Genomic DNA, 22,480 nt, shown 5'->3' with positions numbered 1-22,480 from the left:
TCACTGACCAATCCATTCTGAGTTCTTTTGAAATTCCTATAATTTATTAGCCATATGGTATTTTCTTTACTATGCATGCTTAACTTGATACTTAAGGTCCAACATTTTTGGCACCAGGGACCAGTTTGGTGGAAAATAATTTTCCCAAGAACTGGGGTGGGGGAGGTGGGGGTGGGTTCTGGATGATTCAAGTGCGTTACACTTATTGTGTGCTTTATTTCTATTATTATATTAGCTCCAATTCAGATTATTAGGCATTAGATCCTGGAGACTGGGGACCCCAGCCTAAGGCAAAATTCTGTCTTTTAACTCTCAACTGCTAAATCCATAGTATTCAATAAATACATTGCTCAAGATCTGGCCAATGTGTTTTTAAACCTCACAACTGTCAACATGCATTCCTTCCCTACAGATTTTCTTCGGGGTGGGGCAAGGAAAAATGGTTTAATAATCTATCCGCATACTATGCTTAATTTCAGATTGGAAAAGTGCACAAAGTAGTCCCAACTCTGCGTGAGTCTGTAGTTTTAAAGTAGACCTCATTATCAGATATAATTTTTCTAACAGCTTTCCTTACTATACAGCATACGAACTACTCCTCTGGACACAGCCATTAAAAAAAAAAGTAACAGAACAAAGTTCTCACGACTAAAATATTTTAGGGATTGGCAAATGGGAAGGTGTTCTGTAGGAACAGCATTTTCACAACGCACTGCCACTACACCTTGATAGTACATTTCGAGAACCGCGTCCCCCTTCCGCGGTCCCGGCCAGTCTCAGGAGGGAGCTCAGCGCAGCGCTGGCGGGATGTGAGGCCAGGCCTCACGGAGCAGGGTCCTGGTTCTCCATTACTTCTCTCCGGAAAAAGGTGACACCACACCGACAGCTGGAAAACCTGGGGCGGGACTTTACCTCTAACCCCTCACGGCGGTTGTCCCCGCCCGTTACCTTTGCCAGCGGAACCCGCTCCGAGGCCGGCCCTAGCAACGGCCTTAGCAACGTCCGGGCTCCTCCCTCTGGTGTTGCCCGGAAAGCGCTCCGCCGCGGCCAGGCGGGACCGGGGCCGGGCGCGCACCTTGGGCTCCGGCGGAGCGGAAGACGCGTGGAACCGTGCGAGGATTCGCGGGCTGTGCAGGTCTGAGTCCCACTCTGATCCCTCTTGCGGGTCTCAGCGCTTCTGTGGGGACCGGGGTTCGCAGCCCGGCAGCTGCGGGAGTGGATGCTCCATGGCCGGGCCCCGGCGGAGGTCGTGCTGCGTGTCGCTTGTGAGCGGGGCCCTGGTCCCTGTGCGGCCGCCAGCGTGTTTAAGGTCTTGTGGGCCCTTTGGGGAAAGGGCGTCCAAATTTTTCTTCAAAAAAAGTCCCCCCCCCCCTTTTTTTTTTACTCCTAACCATTATTTTCAGTGCAGTCCGGCCCAAGAAAAGTCTGTTTAGGCAAAGTTAGTCCACTAGGTACCCTATTCTTTATTTTTTAGTGTTTGGAGTGATTTGCGGGACAGTGGTTATCACCGAAGGAGAAAATTAGTACAGGCATAGTGTGCCATGCAGTGTATTTAAAATATTAAGGTTATAAATACGTAATGAGCAAAGAGGGTGTCCTTAAGTCTGAATTATTTCTTGGAAATGTAGGACAAGTCAGGAGGTTTATTAACACTGAGGTGCCAGTTCCATGAAGTTGGATGATAAAATCACTGCTTGATTCAGAACCACAATATTTAAAAATTACTTCTCTCTAAACCCCAGTGTACCATGAAAAACTAAGGCAAGACAATCTCTACCACAGGGTGGGTGCTATGTGTGTGTTGGGGCCGGGGGGGAGTGGTGGTGAGGAGGGCATAGACTGTTAGCCTGTTAGAAAAAGGTGTTGCCTTGAATTTTTAACAGTAGCCCATTGGACCTGTATGTATGACCAGGTTCTTAAAAATAGGAAAATAAAATTTAAGTGGGTTTTATTTGGTACTGTTATGATCCGAAGTACAGGATGAGGAGTTTATATAATGTTCCATTGCTGTGTTGTGTGCTCAGTTGTGTCCCACTCTTTGCGATCCCATGGACTGTAGCCTGCCAGGTTCCTCTGTCCATGGGACTTTCCAGGCAAGAATATTGGAGTGGTTGCTATTTTCTCCTCCAGTGGATCTTTCTAACCCAAGGATTGAACTCCTGTCTCCTGCATGGGGATGGGGGGTGGGGGTGGGAGTTAACTTATTTGTAGCTAGGAGTCTTTTGCATTATTATTTTGGAAAAACAAGAAAAAAATCTGCCAGGCTGCAGATTACAGGTAAAGGTTGTCAGATACTTCAGTAGCAGTTGCATAGTGAATGCTTCTTTTTCATAATGGTTTTGATTTAATTAACAAGTATTTGTTGAATTCCTCATTATGGAATTGCAGAGTGAAGGATTCTACTCTTGGGGAGTTGACTACTACTAGGAAGGATAGCTTAACTAAAAGGTAACTCCAAATTAAAATGCATTTTTCCATGTTAAGTATCTGGAACTAGTAATAAGCACATGAAAGCAAAGAGGTGAAGAGATTGCAATGGGCCATCTAGAATCCTGACTCTGAGACTAAAAATACAGGATTATGTGCAAGGTAGAATTGGTACAACTTGATGGAGTAATTAAAAAATTAATTTGTTTTCAACCCAAGTTGCAAAATGACAGGTGCATATCTAGGCAAAAATATTTGTTAGTTCCTTAGGAATGAAGTTTTTTTATGTTTTCTCAGTAACCCCAACAACTCCACTTGTATTTTTCACACATAATTGATGTTAAGATATATGCTTTGAAAGTTTTGAATCTTGTGTGCTATAAATGATTTGTACACATTAGAAACAGTCTGTTGATTAGGTCAGGATGGATCCCTTGTTCGTATGGTTTTAGAGACCTTTGAGGGAGCTCCCCATGACTTAGAACTGCAGGCCTCTTCTGTAGCCGTCTCATCTACATGTGAGAGTGTGTAGGTGAGGTAAGGCAGGGAGCCATAGACCTTTCCCTTGCACCGTCTCAAGGTGTTTTGATTTTTGTAGAGAAAGGACTTTTTATATAAGGCTCTGCTAATTTGGGGCTTCCCTGGTGGCTCAGCTGGTGAAAAACCCCTGCCTGCCAATGCAGGAGATGCAAGAGATGCAGGTTCTATCCTTGGGTCAGGAAGATCTCCTAGAGAGGGTAATGGCAACCCACTCGAGTATTCTTGCTTGAGAAATCCTGTGGACAGAGGAGCCTGGTGGGCTACAGTCCATAGGGTTGCAAAAGAGTTGGACACGTCTGAATGACAAAACAACAACAAAAAAATTCATTTAGCTATATGGATGGACTGCCAAGTGGAATACATGGGGATTTTTATGAGGCATTTCAGGAGGAGAATACTTTGAGGCGCCAGAAAAACTCACCAGTAGTTTTCCATTAAACATCAAGCAACTACATTGACTTTTATGACACCGTTGGGAACTGCATACTTCCCCACTAACCCTGGGCCCCATAGTGGCACATGCAAATCCCTGCATAGCTACTGGAATACCCACCTAAGTGGAGTCAAATTGAATTAGACCACTCCAATTGCTTTTTTAGGATAAGCCCATGATCTGGATAACTCAAGACTATTGTAGCCTAAAAATGTTTTTAAGAACCTCAGGTAAACAGTAGAACAAAGCCAAACCAAGACGATTTAGGGACCAGTTAGTTTCCTAAGTTCAGTGATGAGACCTCCATTGGCTTGTGAGAATTGACCTTTTGTTGGCCAGAGAAGGATTTGTGGCTCTGATTTCTGGAGACTAATAGGATCTCTTCCCGGGATTTTAAGGCTTCTCCTGTCCTTCGAATGACCTTTTGATCTTGGCCAAGATTTCTTTACCTGTATTTGTAGATGGACTCTAGAATCTAACCTGCAAAGCATCTGAAATTGTGTGCAGAATACTGCATCTGTAAGTGCATTTACTAGAGAGAAGGTCGAAGACTCTCATGCAGTCTTAAAAGGATCTGAGCCTCAAGAAAAGGTAACAGCTTAATATCCTGCACTCTCCCAGTCATTGAGGGCATATTGACAAAAATAAAAGTCATTTTTAGGAAAGTGATTTGGAGTAGAGGTCACATAATGTTTTCCATTCGTGAGGCAAGAAGAAGGGATTGGACCATCGTTTTTAAATATCTCTTTGTCCTATCAACCCAAAATGTAAACCCTTACCTAATCAGTACACATCAAAAATATTTATTGTATTTTGGCTTTCCCCTTGAATAAATTTGGCAAGTATATTTTACTTTTCCTTCAATGACCAACATCTTTTTTCTTTGCCTTTCTTTATTTGGGTCCCAAGTTCCCTGGCATTTACAATCTATAAAAGACTCCTGATGACTAATTAAATTAGTATCACTAACTTCTTGTTAGTAAATTATATGTATTATGTTCCACTGGACTCTTTGTTCACTTTCGTTTTGGGAAACCACAGAAAGTTTCCTGTTTCTGTCACAGCTTTTCTCCTCTCAGTGTTTGTACTTAAAGTGCCTGGAGTCTCATAGTTAAACACCACAATACCAAGGCTTTAGGTTATGAGAATCATTTTACAGCTCTGGAATGCATATCGAATGAAGAGGGCCCCAGTCTCTTTTTCTGTCTAAGTCTATTGTGCTTACAAAGTATTTGAATAACAATTTTGGCAACCATCATCCTCCTTTGAAGGAAATATTTAAGTGAGAAAGGCACTTTACTGTTTTATCTCTAGACCTGAAGACTGAATGGTATATATTTTTGAAAGCAGTATGATTTCTTAGAATGGGTGAACACTGATGTTACTCTGTAAAATTTTAACTTTTATAAGATTATACTGTAATCTTTATGTATATGCCTTTATATTTTTATAGGCATATGTTTCACCTTTTGAGACATTTAAAAAATTATAATTGCTAGTGGATGCCTCATTTTAATGGATGTTTAGTTATATTTTTATGAGTGTTTTAATTTATGTTGGAGAGAATTACATCTTTTAGAACATAACCAACTAAATTTTACTGATTTCACCTTGTATTTTTTTCGAGGTTCAGACTGAGAATTGATGTCATGTCAGAGTGTGATTTGATGTTTTATAATAACAAGTGAAAGTCAGAGCTTGCAGGGTTGAATACATTCCTGGCTGATACTAACATAAAAACATTACATTCCTAATATAGAACAAAAGTACTGTTCCTGGAACAAAAATAGTCACTGAGAAATAGATTGTACCTAAACTTTATATTTGAAATAATTTTTTTGGGAGACAATCTTCTATTTTTATGGAGGGACTTGCTTTAAAGGGTAATTTTTTTTTTTTTAGTTTATTGCTTTTTAATATTATATCTTAAAGCATGCTAATCTAGTGGTTTAAAAACTTATTAACATTTGTTGTTGCTGCTAAGTCGCTTCAGTCATGTCCTACTCTGTGCGACCCCATAGACGGCAGCCCACCAGGCTCCCCCGTCCCTGAGTCAGCACACAGTTGTGAATTAAATGGAGTAGTTTTCTTTGTAGAAAGAGTGAGTGAAATGTTTTATGTTTTTTATTTTGCCCCCCCCCCTTTTTTTTCTAGTGCATCTATAATATGTGTTTTAGAAATAAAAGTTAAACTTTGATTTGAATGAAAAATGTCTCTCAGTACACCTATATCTTTCAAAGAAAGGGAAGAAGATAATTCAAAATTTGTGGAAATACAGCAGTCACAAACTACATGCATAGCCGCAGAAGATCCTCTTCAAAACTTATGCTTAGCATCTCAAGAAGTTCTCAAAAAAGCTCAGCAAAATGGAAGATCAAAATGTGTGAAGTGTGGTGGTTCAAGAATGTTCTACTGCTATACATGTTACGTCCCCGTTGAGAATGTACCTGTTGAACAGATACCACATGTGAAGGTTGGTGAGAAATTTAATTGTTTGGAAGTAGGAGAATTGATTTTAAAGACACATCTGATATATCCCTACTCTAATATAACTGATAAGCTTGATAAATGACATCATTATGAAAATTAATTAATAGAAAGTTTAATCCTGTAGACCTGTAAACCTATTTTTTCCCCCTTGTTTCTAGAAAAAGAGACATACATTGCTGAAAAACTTGCATATGAGATGAATGCTGCTGTTTTTAATGAAATCAGTTATTTTTTAAAATAAATGATTATAATTCATTTACAGCATAGAAAAAATGTTGTATAAACTTGAAAACTACAAGAAACAAGTTTATAGGCTGCATGAAGGAGCTTCAAAAACCACCTGAGGGCCTTGGACTGCCCTTGAGAAGAAAACATATCCTGAAGGAACTAGGGTTGATATTTGCTTAGGCAGAATTGTGAGTTTAGTCTCATTCTGTATATGGAGACGGCGCACATGTCAGTGACCAAAACTAAACTAAATTGAAATTGAAAAGACTAAGGCCTGCTCATTGGGCTGTGTTATAGTTAGTGATTTAACGCCAGATTTCAACAAATTGATTTGAATTGATTGCTTACCTTATACTTTTTGTTGCCTATCAAGACTATTTTTGTGTAGATAAAAGGTCTGTAGACTATCATGCCTATGTAATCAAAGACTTAGTTATGTATATGTTAACTTGTCTAACAGTGACTCAAACTTTAAGTCAAATGGTTTATGAAATTTGACTGCTGCCTGTTAAGACCTTAAAGAGACCAAATTCTACACATGAACTCATTAGAACTTGGCAATAAGAAAGAAAGTTTAATGTGGTGATAAGGTTCATTTAAATTTCAAGTAAGAACAATACTTTGAAACACTCGTATTTTGTTACTTGAATTGCATTTTAGCCTACATGTTACCTTGGCAAGTCCATGGTCTGCTTAGGGATCTAAAATCATTCTTAGAGGCTACTGGCAAGTTTACTGGCCAAGAATAACTAAGTGTAGAATCCAGTAAGCTTCATAGTTACCTCAGAAAAACTGAGAGCTTGAGTCCAATAATTCTTCTAAAGTCCGCATTGTTGTTCAGTCACGAAGTTATGTTCAGCTCTTTGCCACCCCAGGCTCCTCTGCCCTCTGCTGTCTCCTGGAGCTTGCTCAAATTCATGTCCATGGAGTTGGTGATGCTATCTAATCATCTCATCCTCTGCCGCCCCCTTCTCCTTTATCTCCCTTCTCCCATTATCCCCATCTCTCATATAAGAATGTTACATTTTGAAGTATAGTTTTGAAAATAATGAACAGAATCGTTTCATCTTCTGTTTATATCATAGCCACATAAAGAAAATATCCCATTAAAAGTTTTAAGATATATTTTGTTCAACAGGGTTGATGATCAGAATAATAAAAGTTAATAATATAGGGCTAATATTTTCATAGAAATTTAATAATTGAGTACTGTTTTTTAAATCCATGACCTAATGTCCACTATTTTAATGAAATGGCTGAAACACTATACCAAGAGTTTGATCAACTCTAAATGGCCTACTGGATGGTGCAAAATTTTCTGATGTGTTTTATTTTAATTGCCATATGTAAAATTTTGTGAGTTACTACATATTAATAAAAAAAATCTAAAAATTTTTCTAGTTTCTACTTTATTTTTACAAATGGTGCAGCATTTGCTTTTAGATAGCCTGCTTCGGAAGGGAAGATAACTACATAATGAATAAGTACCTCCCAAGCTATAAATTTTACTCTAGGGATTAAATTCATTAATATATATCTTTTTAATGCAGAAGAAAAATTTTTCAATGTCATGACAAATTCATTAATTTTTTTTTAAGTCATGACAAATGTCTTTTTTTTTAAGGTGAAGAAAGATCATCAGATGAAAGCTTCATCTTTATTAGAGTACTAGAAAAGATTCTCTTTGGGAAGGTTGATAATCACATGGAAAAAGGCTAGAGTTTTCTGCTAATTGTATTTTGGTAAATATGGGTAGAAAGTTTTGTGGTAAATCTCTCATAGGAAACATAGATGTTAGGGAACAGATTGATGGTCTTTAAATGTTTGAAAACAAAACATCTCTACTTGAACTGAGTCTGGTCAACTCTAGTTGCATTACTCTGTACCCTGTCATTGTTTAAGATATATTTTCTTTTAAAATGTGTGAACGAGAACACAAACATATATTTCTGTATTTCCATGACTTGACCTGTGACTGGACTTTCATAGTATAATTTTCAGGCTTACTCAGGGGGAACTAAAGATACATGGCTTGGCTCCCAGAAATACTTCTTGAGCACAGATATTACATAACTGTTTTATACTTGTAGATGTTAGTCCATGATATGCTAGTTTCATGATTTGTGAAATACATTAGTAACTTTCAGTCCTGCATTCTTGATTTAAATGATGTCCTTCAGAGATAGCCACCTGATCAGAAATGTTGGATTTTTCAGCTCTATTTGTAATTTTCAGCTCTATTCATCAGCTGTATAAGAAAGTCGGTTTTATTCGTATTAGAATACTTTGTCATGATCTGCTTTGTTTTTTCTTTCTCTTTCTTGCTTTCCCTGAACTAAGATAATGCTGAGCTGCTACTGAGAGACCCTGGGGAAAGGGAATGTAGAGTAGCATCAGCTGGGATTGAGTTTCATGAGGAAAGTCTGATGTAGAGTTCAGCCAGAGGTAGACTGATGTAAAATCATTTGTGAACTGCCTACTTAAATGGTAAATTTTCTATCAATAGAAGTTGATTTGATGTTTTGAAGCAGTTGCCTTCAAGTTATAAATGATCACTAGGCCTAAGGAGAAGGTAGGAGACATCGGGTTTGAAACCCTGGATTGAAAACTAGGGATGTTTTCAATGTTATCTGGGATGTTTATGGCCCTTCTAGCTTCCTCTTTCCACATAATTATCCTGAGTGATAAACTATGTACAATTTGGGATCATCTAGTAGCATATAGAAACTGCCCCTTTAAAAAATAGTTCTGGAGTTAATGACACACACAACATGAATGAATCTCAGAATAATTATTCTAAGTGAAGGCAATCAAAAGAAAAGTGTTTATAATTTATGATTTCATGTATACAAAATTCTGGAAAATGCCAACTAACCTATAGCAATAGATCAGTAGTTCCCTAGGACTGTGGGTGGTAGTTGATGAGTTAAGGGGAAGGAGGGAGACACAAGAAGACTTTTGGGGATGATGGATATGTTCATTAACTTTATTGTGGTGATGAATTCAAAGGAGCATATGTTAAAACTCATATGATTGTACACTTCAAATATGTGCAGCTTATTGTTTCAATCCTATCTTTAATAAATCTGTTCTAAAAAACAAGGTAGTTTTGTACTCCAGGGTAAAATAACTGTTCCCCCAGAGTAAATACCTAGAATGTTGCCTTTTAGTATGGGTTGGGAGCTGGAACAGTACTTATCATAACAAATAAGTCATTTGAACTCTACAGCAAAAAACCCGTCCAGAGAGAATTTCTTATATGATGGCAGAGATATGACTTGGCTTCTGTTTCCATAGTCATGGCTGAAGGCAGGATTCATACAAGCATTATACAGAAAACTAAACTGAACAAGTCAGCGAAATAATAGAAAAATCTAACTCAAGAAATTTGCGAGACTATTATTTTTGCATACAGGACATAATTCATAGTAATTAAATAATGAGACTAAGGAAAAGAGGCAAAATGATTTTGAAAAGTTATTTTTTATATAGAGTATACCTCCTGGAACCTTTCTGTTACTCTTTTTCCAATTAATAATTTCACATGCTGAGAATCATGATGTTAACATTAAAAGATAATACCTTTAACCTCAAAAGATGTTTTGAGGAGCAAAATTTTAACTTGAATTTTAGATCTAAAATTTTTGCCTCAGCTTATATTTCTTTTTAATATATTATAAAATTAACAGACCTGAAAGTTAATAGCAATTATAAAAAATGTTCTTGACACAGATATTTGAATGCAAGGAATAGGACTCAGTCCAATGTGACAAATGAATATGACATTGGAACATTGCTATAAGAGTCTGTTAAATGAGTTCTAGTACATGATTAACAGTATTAAGAAATAAATTTGTGTTTGCTTTATGACTCTTACTAGTCTTAGTATTCTGTTCTAAAAAAGTGTGACTTTCAAACTATTAAGTATATTCATAGGAACTTAGTGTGAGCTTGCTATTTAAGCTTTAAAGACCATTTTTATTAACATAAAAATTAGAATTTTCTATTTTGTTCATTTTTTCCTTTTTCTCTAAATTTTAGCTACCATTGAAGATTGACATCATTAAACATCCGAATGAAACAGATGGCAAAAGCACTGCTGTACATGCAAAACTCTTAGCACCTGAATTTGTAAATATTTATACATATCCGTGTATTCCAGAATATGAAGAAAAGGACCATGAAGTAGGCAGCTTATTTTTTTTACACCTTTTCACATTGAATCTAAATATGAATTTTAAACTGCATTGCCTTTCTAAACTTATTTGAACATAATTTACTATTTAATGGTCTTGGGTTAACCTTCTGCAGCACTTAACAAAATACAGTTTACTTCATCAGTATCTTAAAAGATCAAGTGACCCTAGATGTTAGGCCTTTTTGAGTCTCTCTCTTCACTTTTTCTAGTTTTTCTGCATTATTTCTTCCAGTTTTTACTCTTTGCTAGTGTTACTAGGCCTGCTTTTACTTTTCTCCTTTCTCTATTCTTATTCATGTGCTACACCTAAAGTCTAATTTGATACAAACTGAGAAACCAGATTACAAATGTTGAAATTTCTCCAGAAGGAAAAAAGACTAAGCTAGAAGGATTTTTAGAAATCCTTTCTAAATTAAAAGCTTTAGTAATGGCTTTTGTGATATTTATTTTGGCTATTCAGAGACCTTCCTTGCTCATTTCTAGATTCTTAATGGATTTTCACCTAGCTGAAATGGTCACATTAATGACAACAGGTCTTTACAGCTGATCTTGTTGAAAAGTGATGTTGCTATAGATCTCAAAAAATTAGGCCTTGAATACTTCTGAAAGAAACATATAAAGTCTTTTAGGTCTCTTGGGAGAACATTTTGTTGGTATGGTAAATCTAGAAACAAAATAAAAAATCAGTGCATTTGTTTGTTTAAGAAAGAACTTGGTAAGTTTTTCCTTTCCTATCAATATATTTGTAATTTTTGGTTGAGTTTATATAGAAAGTTGTGTTTGTAAATGATATCTGAGTTTGGGATCTAGGGAGTATATTTGTATTTCCTTCTTTGATCAGCTAGATAGCATGTCAGTTAAATAGAACATAGTGCTACCTAATATAAAAAGACATGATGTGCTCTTAGTCTAAGAAAACTAAGAAGCCCTGGACTTTGCTAGTTGGGTATGGGGGAAAGGTAGGTGTGCATTGTGAGTGTCTGAAAAACTTTTATAACATTGACATTTATAAAGTTAAGATTTTAAATTTTAACAATATTTATTTTTCATATTAAAAATGATTATCTACACTCAGAAATCTTTGGAAATAGGGAAAAATATGGAGGATAAATACCCATGATTCTATCAACATTTGTTCATTTAACAAATATTTGCTGGGTGCCTGCTTTGTGTTAGGAGTTGTTCATACCTTGGAGGTTCTACAGTATATAAGGTCTCAGTAAAAACATGCTGAAAGAAAGGAAGTACGATAATTCACTGAGTAATTCTTTAACAGTTAAATTTTTTTATTTTTAAGTTTTCACTGTAATAAATGTACTTTAACATATATTCTGGGTATTGTGAGTATATGTATATTTTGAATTATTTTATTAAGATAAATTCCCATAATTGAAATTTCATTTGACTAAAGTGTATGAACATTTCAAGACTCTTGACTTATATTGCCAAATGGCTTTCACAGAGTTATGTTATTTAAACTTGACATCAGTAATGGCTTTAAAGGCCTGTTACACCGTTTCCTCACCAGCATTGGCTGTATCATTTGTTTTCTCTTTGCTTATTATATAGGTGAAGATAGTATTTAATTACCAAGCGCTTTTCAATGGTTCTTTTACAAAGTACCCAATACTTTGCCTTTTATTTTATGAAACATTACAGAGTTTAGTTTTTTTATTTAAGATACAGTTAACCTGGTTTCTATCAATAAGTGAATAACTTATTTTAAAGTATAGAAGTATCTCTTGGTGGTATATTATGATTATAGGTTACCAGGGAAGAACCAAAAACTTTACCACATATATATTAAAGAGGCACATATGCTAAAACCTAATGCTTTTTTCTCAGATACTCAACATAGTTTTTCCTCTTGAAGTTTTAAGTCTGAATTTATTAATTTTGAATATCATAGCACACTACTAATGCAAACTTCTTTGCTTTAGGTTGCACTTGTATTTCCTGGACCTAAGTCTGTTTCAGTAAAAGATATTTCTTTTCATCTGCAAAAAAAGAGTCAAAATAGCATTAGAGGCAAAAATGATGACCTTGATAAGCCATCCATTAAACGCAAGAAAACTGAAGAACAGAATCTGAATGACAGCAAATGCAAAGACACAACACTGAAAAAAATTGTGTTCATAGATAGCACCTGGAACCAAACAAACAAGATATTCACTGATGAGAGACTTCAAGGTAAACAAGAATAAAAATGTTGCATTTTGTTTTTTGACTTTTCCTTCCCCCAACTCTCAGAAACTTCAAACCTACTGATGTATTCAAGAAGAGTTGCATTGCCACCTTTGCTTTATTTTTCCTTCTCTATTATATGTATCTGTGTGTACTTAGATATGTATATTTTTGGTTGAACCATTTGAAAGTAAGTTGCAGGCTTTAGAGCACATCACCCTTAAATATCTAAGTATACATCCTTAAAGAAGACTGGCGTAATTGCTATACCATTATCACTATAAGGAAGTTAGCAAAAGTTCTATAATCTTTAGTCCAAATTTACATTTCCCTAATTGACCTAAAAATATTTGTTGTAGCCTTTTTCCTCTGATACAGCATGTCAACTCAGATTCCATTTGGTTATTATGTCTCTTTAGTCTCTTAATGTAAAACAGTCCCCTGTTTTTGCATTTTATGACTTGGGCTTGTGTGAAGAGGACAGATCAGTTGTCTGCTGATTTTAGTGTTAGATTCAGTTTAAATATTTTTGTAAGGATGCTTCAGATAAGGATAAATCCATCATTTTCTATGAAAAATCTAGTTTATATCTATTGTTTTGATATAATTAATAATAGCATTGCTTTTCAGAAATGAAGTTGTTTAGGTGATTAGTTACCCTATTCATAGCTAAAGTTGTATACATCAAATAAGAGGACATGGTGTACCTTTAATACGTGATTAGTTACCCTATTAGTAACTAAAATTGTCATACATCAAATAAGAGGACATAGTATACCCTTTTCCATTACTGCTGATAATGTTAATTCCTTGATTAAAGTGGTGATTGCTAGATCTCTCCATTATAAAGTTTATTTTCTTTGTTGAAATTACTAGTAATCTATGGGGAAATACTTTTAAGACACTGAACTATTTCCCAACTGCTTTTTACCAAGTGGTTTTACTACTTATTGATGTGTGTCTGTGTGTGTGTGTGTGAGTTGCTCAGTTGTGTCTGACTCTTTGGGACCCCATGGACTGTGGCCCACCAGGCTTCTCTGTCCATGGAGTTCTCCAGGTAAGAATACTGGAGTGGATAGCCATTCCCTTCTCCAGGGAGTCTTCCCGATCCAAGGTTTGAACCTCGTCTCTTGCATTACAGACAGACTATTGCCTAAACCAGTAATTACATTAAGGATTACAAAATGATGAAATTTTAATGTTTTTATTTCTTCTACATTTGTTTCCTGGCATTCTTATATAAAGATGAGCTTTTCTTTTTTCCCTCTCTCCTTTTTCCTCTCTTTCCCACCACCTCTTTTTGGGATCATTGTGGTCTTATGGGTTTCTTTTTCATTCAGTATATTATAATTTATCATGATTATATTCTTTTTGATGCCCAAATTGTCTAAAATTTTGCCATTGGGAACGTTTCAGGTCCTTTGTGGCATGGCCTCTTTAGTCTTTCTGGTACAACAAGCTGTCCCAAGTTCACTTGTACTTTTTTCCTGCCCCAGACCTAGAATTAATTGTTTGAAGGAGCTGTGGTTCTTTTAATGGGGAATGTTATTAGAAACCAAGATCTGGTACATTTGTTACTGCTTGTATATCATTGCTTCAGTGGACAGAGCCAAGAAAAATAAATAGCTATGTATTGAGTTCACATGAATAGTTCCAATTCAGATTTAACATTTCTTTCTTTTGTTTTGTTTGTATATTTTTCTTTAGAGTGAAAAGTTTAGTTTCTAATAATGGTGTAAAGAGTTGCTTTACTTGCCCAAGTAACACAGCTAGTAATATGAAGAATATTACCTGTCTTGTTCGCTTGTTCCTTACTCAGTTGTTTAGGCTTTTTCAGTAGTTTCTCTAAAAGCTTTGGGTTTATTTCTGGCTCCTTGGTGGCTTTATTTGTATACCATGTATGATTAGAGAGCAAGAGAGTTAACCAGTTGGTTTTAAGCAGTTTCCAAATCAGTTTCAAACTGGAAGAGCTTCTCTCAGGCAGTTATTCAAAATGTACATCATGTAGAAAAGAAAGTGTATGGCACTTTTTGGAATCTTGTGTTAGTTAGTCTCAAGCTAAAGTGAATGACAATACTAGATTTAACTCGCTTAATTTATATAGCTTATACCCCTTGAAAACATACATGTTAGTAAGACTCCTTTGTCATTCTGCCTCTCTGTGTGATTGGGTGTATGTGTGTGAGAAAGGCAGGCAGAGAGAGACAAAGAAATGGTGTGTTTGTGTTCTTGTGTGTTTCTGTGTTTGGGAAGGATGTGTGTATGGAGAGTGACTGCAAAAAGATGACAGAATAAGATTTGTAATCTTATTGCTAATATTTGATTGATGAAACCTGCTCTTTGGAGTACTGCCTGCCATATTCCCTTGAATAGTTACAGTTGCATGTTACCCAGTTTGAAGATTTTTCCTGAGCCATTTTTCTTTAAAGTACCTTATATGGTAATGGAAAGGATCAAATGAAGAACATAAGTGGTTTTAACACTTGAAAAAAGGGAATTACTGAGTTATGATTTAAATCTGTTAAGCCTTTGTGCTTAAGGCTTCAAATCACATTTGTACAAAAGTTTTCTGTTATTCCTTCTCAGATCACATAGAAAGTATCATATATTTCAGTTCTGTGCTACATCAGAATTTTAAATGGATTTCTTAATTCCTTCAAAATCATGAAATAAACAGATTTCTAGAGTCAGTTTTTTCTGCATCTCCTACTTCAACCCCTGTCCCTTCTGACTCCTCATCACACCACAGGAACTATTTAGGGCTCAGCATATTTATTATCTCTATATGTGTGTGAAATATCAGTTTCCAGATAAGCCAAGTTACTTCCACAAGAAACAACCCTTGTTTGTTATAAATCATTGCTGTTAGATTTTAAAACATTTTATCATTTGATGGGATTAAGCTGAACAAACCAACTCTACATTTCTATTTAAGCCCTCAAATGTACTGTATTAAAATGTTTCTGTTACTCTAATTATGAATGCTAAGATTAAGAATCTTCTTAACAATGTAACATACTCTTTTGCCAAACTTTACAGAGAAATAACTGTGAATGTTTTACTGCTCTCAAAACAAAACATTTGAAGTTTGAGTGCCTAATTTAATCATGAAATGTAAGCCTGCAAGTGAAGAGTGGCATAATGTTCTTGAAGATTCATCATTGAAAGGTTTAGGTGAATGCATTGGGGAAGGATGGTGTCTTTTTGTTGTGGAAGGAGTCCAAATTACTAAAACTAGCATTCATCTTACTTCAGTAAGTGGTGCTGGGGAAACTGGACAGCTGCATGTAAAAGAATGAAATTAAAATATTCTCTAATACCATATACAATAATAAACTCAAAATGGATTAAAGACATAAATGTAAGACAGATACTAGAAAACTCCTAGAGAAAAACATACGTGGTACACATAATACAAACATACACACAATAGAATATTACTCAGCCATTAAAAAAGAATGAAATCTTGCCATTTTCAGTAATATGGATGGACTTGGAGGGCATTATGCTAAGTGAAATAATGGAAAGACAAGTATTATATGATATCAGTTATATGTGAAATCTAAAAAAATACAAGGATATAGTAAAAGAGATGCAGACTCATAGATGTAAAGAACAAACTGATGGATACCAGTGAAGGAGGGGCAATATAGGGGTAGGAAAGTAAAATGGACAAACTCTAAAGTAAGCTATAAGGATGTATTGTACAGCACAGGGAATACAGCAAATATTTTATAACTATAAATGGGGTATAACCTTTAAAAATTGTGAATCACTATGTTGTACACTTGTAACTTATATTGTATAACATACTTTCAATTAAAAAAGATTTGGTTTTTTTAGATTATTAGTTTTGCTTTTTTTCTTTTTTGACTTGTAGTTTTCTCAGGACTCAAATTTTAAGCTCACCATTTTGTTTCTAAGATTGTAGCTATAGTTTACTCATTTTCACTACTATATAATGTATGATTGTGTGAATATACTAAGGTTTATTCAGTCTTCTGTTGATGAAACAATTATTTCTGGTTTTTGCTATAGTGCTACTGTGTGCTACTATTACACACAGTGCTACTATGAACATTTTTGCACATGTGCAAGCTTCCTCTAGGAAACATACCTAGAACTGGAATTGCTGTTTTGTTATGTATAAGAATGTTCAGTCTTATGGGACGATGCCAACTATTTTCCAAAGTGGGGGTATACAGGTTTATACTCCCATCATTAATGTGCGAGAATTCCTATCAGTTCATAATGCCTCCTACCATTGTGTTGTCAAATGTTTGATACTTGCCAATAGAGTGGGTATAATATGGTATCTGGTTGTAGTCATAATTTACCTTTCACTAATCACTAATTGAGTTGAGCATCATTTTGTTTGCTTATTTGGCTGTACATGTCCTATTCTGTGAAATATCTATGTCCATTTTTCTACTGTTTTGTTTTTCTTATTGACTTGTAGGAATTCTTTATATAGAATATAGATATTTATGTTTTGAAATATCTTTATGCAGTCTCTGACTTATCTTCTAAATTTCTTTATGGTATCTTTTGAAGAACCGAAATTCTTAGTGTGGAATTTATCCATATTTCATGTTTAGCACTTTTGTTCCTTTTAAAAATCTCTCTACCCCAATATATTTCACCATGACAAGGCTGTGATTCAAAAGATGCTTGCTTCTTGGAAGGGAAGCTATGATAAACCTAGACAGCATATTAAAAAGCAGAAACATCACTTTGCCAACAAAGGTCCGTATAGTCAAAGCTATGATTTTTCTAGTAGTCATGTGGATGTGGGAGTTGGACCATAAAGAAGACTGAGCACTGAAGAATTGATGCTTTCGAATTGTGGTGCTGGAGAAGATTTTTGAGATTCCCTTATACTGCAAGGAGATCAAACCAGTCAATCCTAAAGGCAATTAATCCTGAATATTTATTGGAATGACTGATGCTGAAGCTGAAGTTCCAACACCTTGGCCACCTGATGCGAAGAGCCCACTTACTGGAAAAGACCCTGATGCTGGGAAAGATTGAGGGCAAAAGGAGAAGGGGGCAGCGGCAGATGAGATGGTTGGATGGCATCACCGACTCAATGGACACAAATTTGAGCAAACCCCAGGAGATAGTGAATGACAGAGAAGCCTGGCATGCTGCAGTACATGGGGTCACAAAGAGTAGGACACAACTTAGCAACTGAACAATAGCAACAGATGTCAATTGTGTTTTTCTCTTTTCAACTATTATGCATGTAATTAATTTATTGTTTTTGTAATATTGTGTATTGAATGGAAGCCTTGTGGAGGTCATTCCTATTGTGTTTCATTATGATGATCATTGTCTTTTAAATGGCAGGTTTGGTCAGTTTATATTTGCTGTGAGTATTGGTTTAGAATAAAATATGATTTTTTAAAAGCAAATTTTATTGTGAGTCTGAGTGCTGGTCTAAGGTGCTAAAAGCCTTCTGAGTTTGTATGTTGACATCTGAGTTTTAAGAGATGAGAGTGAAAGTGAAAGTGGCTCAGTCATGTCCAACTCTTTGTGACCCCATGGATATACAGTCCATGGAATTTTCCAGGCCAGAATACTGATATAGAGCCTTTCTCTTCTCCAGGGGATCTGCCCAACCCAGGGATCGAACCCAGGTCTCCCATATTGCAGGCAGGTTCTTTACCAGCTGAGCCACAAGGGAAGTCCAAAAGATGAGAGTACTATTTTAAGATTTCATGAGTCATTTCCTCTTTAAATATTTAGGAGCACAGCATTAGCTGACTGTGTCCCCAAGGCTCTGAAACACAGATGTGACAGCTACTGAAACAGCTGTAGGTACTCTATACATGAAGAGAGAGCCAAAAAGTGATCATCCAGTAGCTTTAACAGTGTTAAGAATTGTTATCCTGCCTACCTGGTCTCAGTGAGTTTCAGAATGAATGATGTCTTAAAAATGTCAATTTATCAAGGAAATGAAACTTTTCTGAAAATTGGTGAACTTAGTCCTGTCACGGGTTAAAGTAGATGACAGAGATGACCATCTTAAATGTTAACCACTTGTAACCCATTGCTGTAAGGTCTGAGACTTATAGATAATTGTCATGGATAATATTTCATCCTGTGTTTTGTATTGCTTCTGTATGTATCTTAATACATTTGCGAAAATACCCTGTTTGGAATTGGGATTGAAGAAGTTTTAAAAAAAAATCCTTAAAGTAATTAAGGGAAATCATTATTGTACCACACCCTGTGGTTAACAAGAAATACCTATATTTTTCTTAATTGTTTTTGGCAGGGTTGCTACAAGTTGAGTTGAAAACAAGAAAAACTTGCTTTTGGCGCCATCAAAAAGGAAAGCCAGATACCTTCCTTTCCACGATTGAAGCCATTTACTACTTTCTGGTAGACTATCATACTGATATATTAAAAGAGAAATACAAAGGACAATATGATAATCTTTTATTTTTCTACTCTTTTATGCACCAGTTGATAAAGAATGCCAAGTGCCCTGGAGACAAGGAAACAAGAAAACTTACCCATTAGTTTTTTAAAAGTTGCTCATGTAATTTTATTTTGCTAAAATCAATAAAATTATAATTGTGCTTTGTTTATTCCTAGGAAATACTCATGTGTAATGTCTGTAAGACCACTTGAAAAAATGAGGTTTTATTTATTTTACTTCATATTTTTAAAAATGAAGATATTTCTAAGGGAATTTTCAGAGATGGTGTTGACCAAAAAATTCATTTCAAAAGTTACTTGCTCAAGTTTGGCAGATCTCAATTTTATTACTATATTTTAATATAATAATGTGTTATTTTATATCTATGTGTTAGATGTAATTAGAAATTTGTTTAGAGATCTTCATATCTTTCCATCTATACTCACAGAATCTTCTCAAGTAATTTGCTCAAGGTTGATGGCAAACCTGGGCAGAACTAGAATTGTAGTTCCAGTCCATAGGGCTGTTTCTTTAAGTCCATGTTGCATGGGATGGACTTTTTTTTTTTTAATCTGCATCTTTTTTAGGGAGGAATTGTTAATAATTATGTCCTATCTTAAGGATGGACATATGACCCAGGTTAGCAAGCAAAATGCCTAGTGATTGACCCAGGATAAGCACATGTTTCCTTTTTGATAAGTAATAAATGAATGTTCAAGGAGGTAGGGATTGTTTTTCTTAAAGCAGTATGGTTCACTGGTTAAAAGCACAGCCTCTAGAGCTAGACTACAGACTCTAGGGCTAGACTATCTAAATCTAAATCTCATTTTTCATTTTCTACCTACCAGTCACTTGTCAGTTTCTTGATTACTGAAGAGACCAGTAATACGGTAGGTATTAGGATGATGTTGAGGTTTAGCTGAGTGAATGTGTCTATGGGGCTTTCAGTAGCACCTGGCATATAGTAAGTACTATACATGTGTTTATTCTTTTTCTTTTATAAAATTGTGAGCTAAGCATGATGTATATAACCCTAGAGCTACTGGTGACATCTCTGCTGCAGGTGGCAAAACTTTGCCTTAGAATGAAGCCAGCAAAAGAAAGAGTGGAGAGATAAAAAAGACTTGAGTTCTGAGGACATCATTTAATCATCTAATCTAGCTGTTTGTGAATGGAGCCCTACTGTACTGAATAGCTTATGTTTGCCCTCTGGATCTACCCTTTAGTCTTTCCCATTCTGCTCTCTGTGAGGTAGGTCCCCTTGCCCACTGGCTTTTGGTTGGGATCAGCAAACAGAAGGACCAGCAGTAGGTTGAAAGTTGAAAGGAAAATGAAATTGTGTTGTTTATCTCCCTGGCTGCTTTGCTGCCAGGCCACCATGGGTGGCTGTGTCTCTTTACTGAAGGTCACTTATCAGGCATCCTTTTCTCAGCAGTTATTCCAGTTCGTTTCAGACCCATACTTCCTCCTTCTACCCTTTTCATTTATGTAGTAAGGTCTCCTGGTGTTCCTAGCCCCAAAGTAGGTCATTTACACCTTGGTTTTCCTAAACTCTGCCTGTACCTTTGTAAATAGTGATTTTTGTACGCTGTTCAGTTGCTAAGTCGTATCCGACTCTTTCCAGCCGCACAGACTGTAGCCCATTAGGCTTCCTTTCCCATGGGATTTTCCAGGCAGAAATACTAGAGTGGGTTGCCATTTCCTTCTCCAAGGGATCTTCCTGACCCAGGGATTGAACCTTCATCTCCTGCCGCTTCTGCACTGGCAGGTGAATTCTTTATCACTGAGCCACAAGGGAGATATTTTTCTCGAAAGTCCCCACTTGAAGTTGTCCTCTTTATAGGATATTGACTATTAAATTTCACCCATATGAGTGCTAGAAATAGCAATACATTTCCCAGAGTACACTCAGTGGGACATGTGTTTTATGGAAAAAAAAAAATTGTCGGTAAAATTTGTTTGCTGCACATTATATCCCCCTCTTAGAGATTCAAAAGGCACAGCATGAAAGTGCTGAAAAGTCCTGCAATAAACATTTTGAACTTCAAGTTATTATTTCTTAAACTTTTTTGAAGAAGAAATGCCTACTAGCATACTGTGAAAATAGATCTTTGAAACATTGTAGTTTAGAGCAGTCTCTGATTAATGTATCTGTGGCAGTTGAGGCCTAATGAGATTAAGTAACATGCCCATAGGGTCACACAACCAGTTAGTGGCAGAATCCTGTCTAGAATCTGGGACTTATGATTTGGTTCAGTGAGGTCACCATTTTATTACACTCTTCATTAAAAGGAATGTGGCTTATATAAAGTTTGAACATTATTAGCCCCAATAGTCTTAGCCAAATAAACTATCTGACTTGCCTATTAGTTAATAAGCAATAACTGACTAGCAGTTATTTTACAAGAATGGAATTAAAATGGATTTCTTCATGCTTAGAACTTGGCCTTGGGAACAGAGGAAGGCCTGAATTGATTTAAGCAGGGCCAAAGTTGGATTTCTCTGGGCTAAATTTGAACTTTCCTAAGCCAAAATCTATTGCTATTTAACTGGCTCTACAAACCAACAAAATATAATTGTTAAAAGGGAGAAGGGAAAAAACTCATTTGCTCCTGTCTTACAGTTGTCTTAAGAAAGACAACCCACGTCCTCCATAAGAACCTAATTTATAGCTAAGTCCAGAAAAATCTTAAATTCTTCCCCCCAAACAATAATAATACCTGTTTGAACAATGAATTGTCTATACTTGTCTTGTTTTTCTTTGGTCTGAGAGACTGTAAAAGCCACCCTAATTCTTTACTCCTCCCTGTATTCATGGTGTTTTTTTCATCCTCCTTTGAAGTGCATTCTCAAGTAGTTTCTGGCCCATATGTGTTTCCAAACGTCTAGTGTATTCCCACTTACTCTTATGCTACTGCTGTTGCCAAAAGCACGTACATGTCTGGCTTAGCTTCCTAGAGGGTGAGACATGCATGAAGCAGAGCCAAATTACCCTGGTCACCCTACCTGAATCCAGTCTTAGACTGGCTAGTAGCCAGTCAACCCACAGGTATGTGAACCATCCCAGCCAAGATCAGCAGAACCTGACACCTATCCGGTTATAGATGTGTGAGCAAGGGATGTCCATTGTTATGCCTCTGAAGCTTTATAGCTATTATGATACAGCATAATGTATTTATATTTACAGCCATAGGTATTTCATAGGTAAATAGGATGTATTTACAGCCATAGGTATCTCATCTTTGGATATAGTATCCGACACATATTTCTCAAGTGGCTTCTCACCTTCTTGGCCCTACTGTTGCCTAGGCCACCAACCACCTTGCCATAGCTATCACCCTATATAGTGACACTGTGTACTAGCAGACTGGAGTAATTGCTCTGCCTGAGGTCAGCTAGCCATATGCTCAGAATCTCTGGCCCATCCGAACACTTCTGGATTCAAGGAAGCATCATGCCACAGGGTTTCCCTCAGTGATTGTCAAAAGGGTTAGATGATGCAATCTGGGAGAGCCAATTGTCTGCAAGACTTGGATCAATGGACTAGAAGCTG

At 36.2% G+C, this 22,480-nt stretch overlaps 2 protein-coding genes across 22 annotated transcripts in view; one reads left to right on the top strand and one right to left on the bottom strand.

The window, feature by feature from the left end:
- Positions 1-1,051, bottom strand: part of FAM227B (family with sequence similarity 227 member B) — a 216,846-nt gene extending 215,795 nt beyond the window's left edge. For 6 of the 19 annotated variants that reach the window (XR_011488297.1, XR_011488296.1, XR_011488299.1 and 3 more), the window contains exon 1: positions 725-1,009. The gene's annotated coding sequence lies outside the window, so the exon portion shown is untranslated. Of the gene's footprint in view, positions 1-724 lie in introns of all 19 variants that reach the window. The other 13 variants (XR_011488294.1, XM_070469312.1, XM_020875513.2 and 10 more) reach the window with 6 other exon arrangements.
- Positions 1,027-19,107, top strand: DTWD1 (DTW domain containing 1). 3 transcript variants are annotated; one of them, XM_020875517.2, is made up of 6 exons: positions 1,027-1,135; positions 3,862-3,991; positions 5,555-5,873; positions 10,160-10,303; positions 12,257-12,506; positions 18,781-19,107. In XM_020875517.2, exons 3-6 carry the CDS (start codon positions 5,610-5,612, stop codon positions 19,026-19,028), a joined length of 906 nt encoding a protein of 301 aa, XP_020731176.1. In that variant the 5' UTR covers positions 1,027-1,135; positions 3,862-3,991; positions 5,555-5,609; the 3' UTR covers positions 19,029-19,107. The 3 variants fall into 3 exon arrangements, with proteins under 3 accessions (XP_020731176.1, XP_070325415.1, XP_020731177.1); XM_020875518.2 differs by lacking the exon at positions 1,027-1,135 and adding an exon at positions 1,142-1,309; XM_070469314.1 differs by lacking the exon at positions 10,160-10,303.
- The last annotated feature ends 3,373 nt before the right edge of the window (positions 19,108-22,480 follow it).

Source organism: Odocoileus virginianus, chromosome 6 (assembly GCF_023699985.2).
Source record: "Odocoileus virginianus isolate 20LAN1187 ecotype Illinois chromosome 6, Ovbor_1.2, whole genome shotgun sequence".
Classification (NCBI taxonomy): Eukaryota; Metazoa; Chordata; class Mammalia; order Artiodactyla; family Cervidae; genus Odocoileus; species Odocoileus virginianus.
This window is presented reverse-complemented; position numbering and strand designations above follow the sequence as displayed.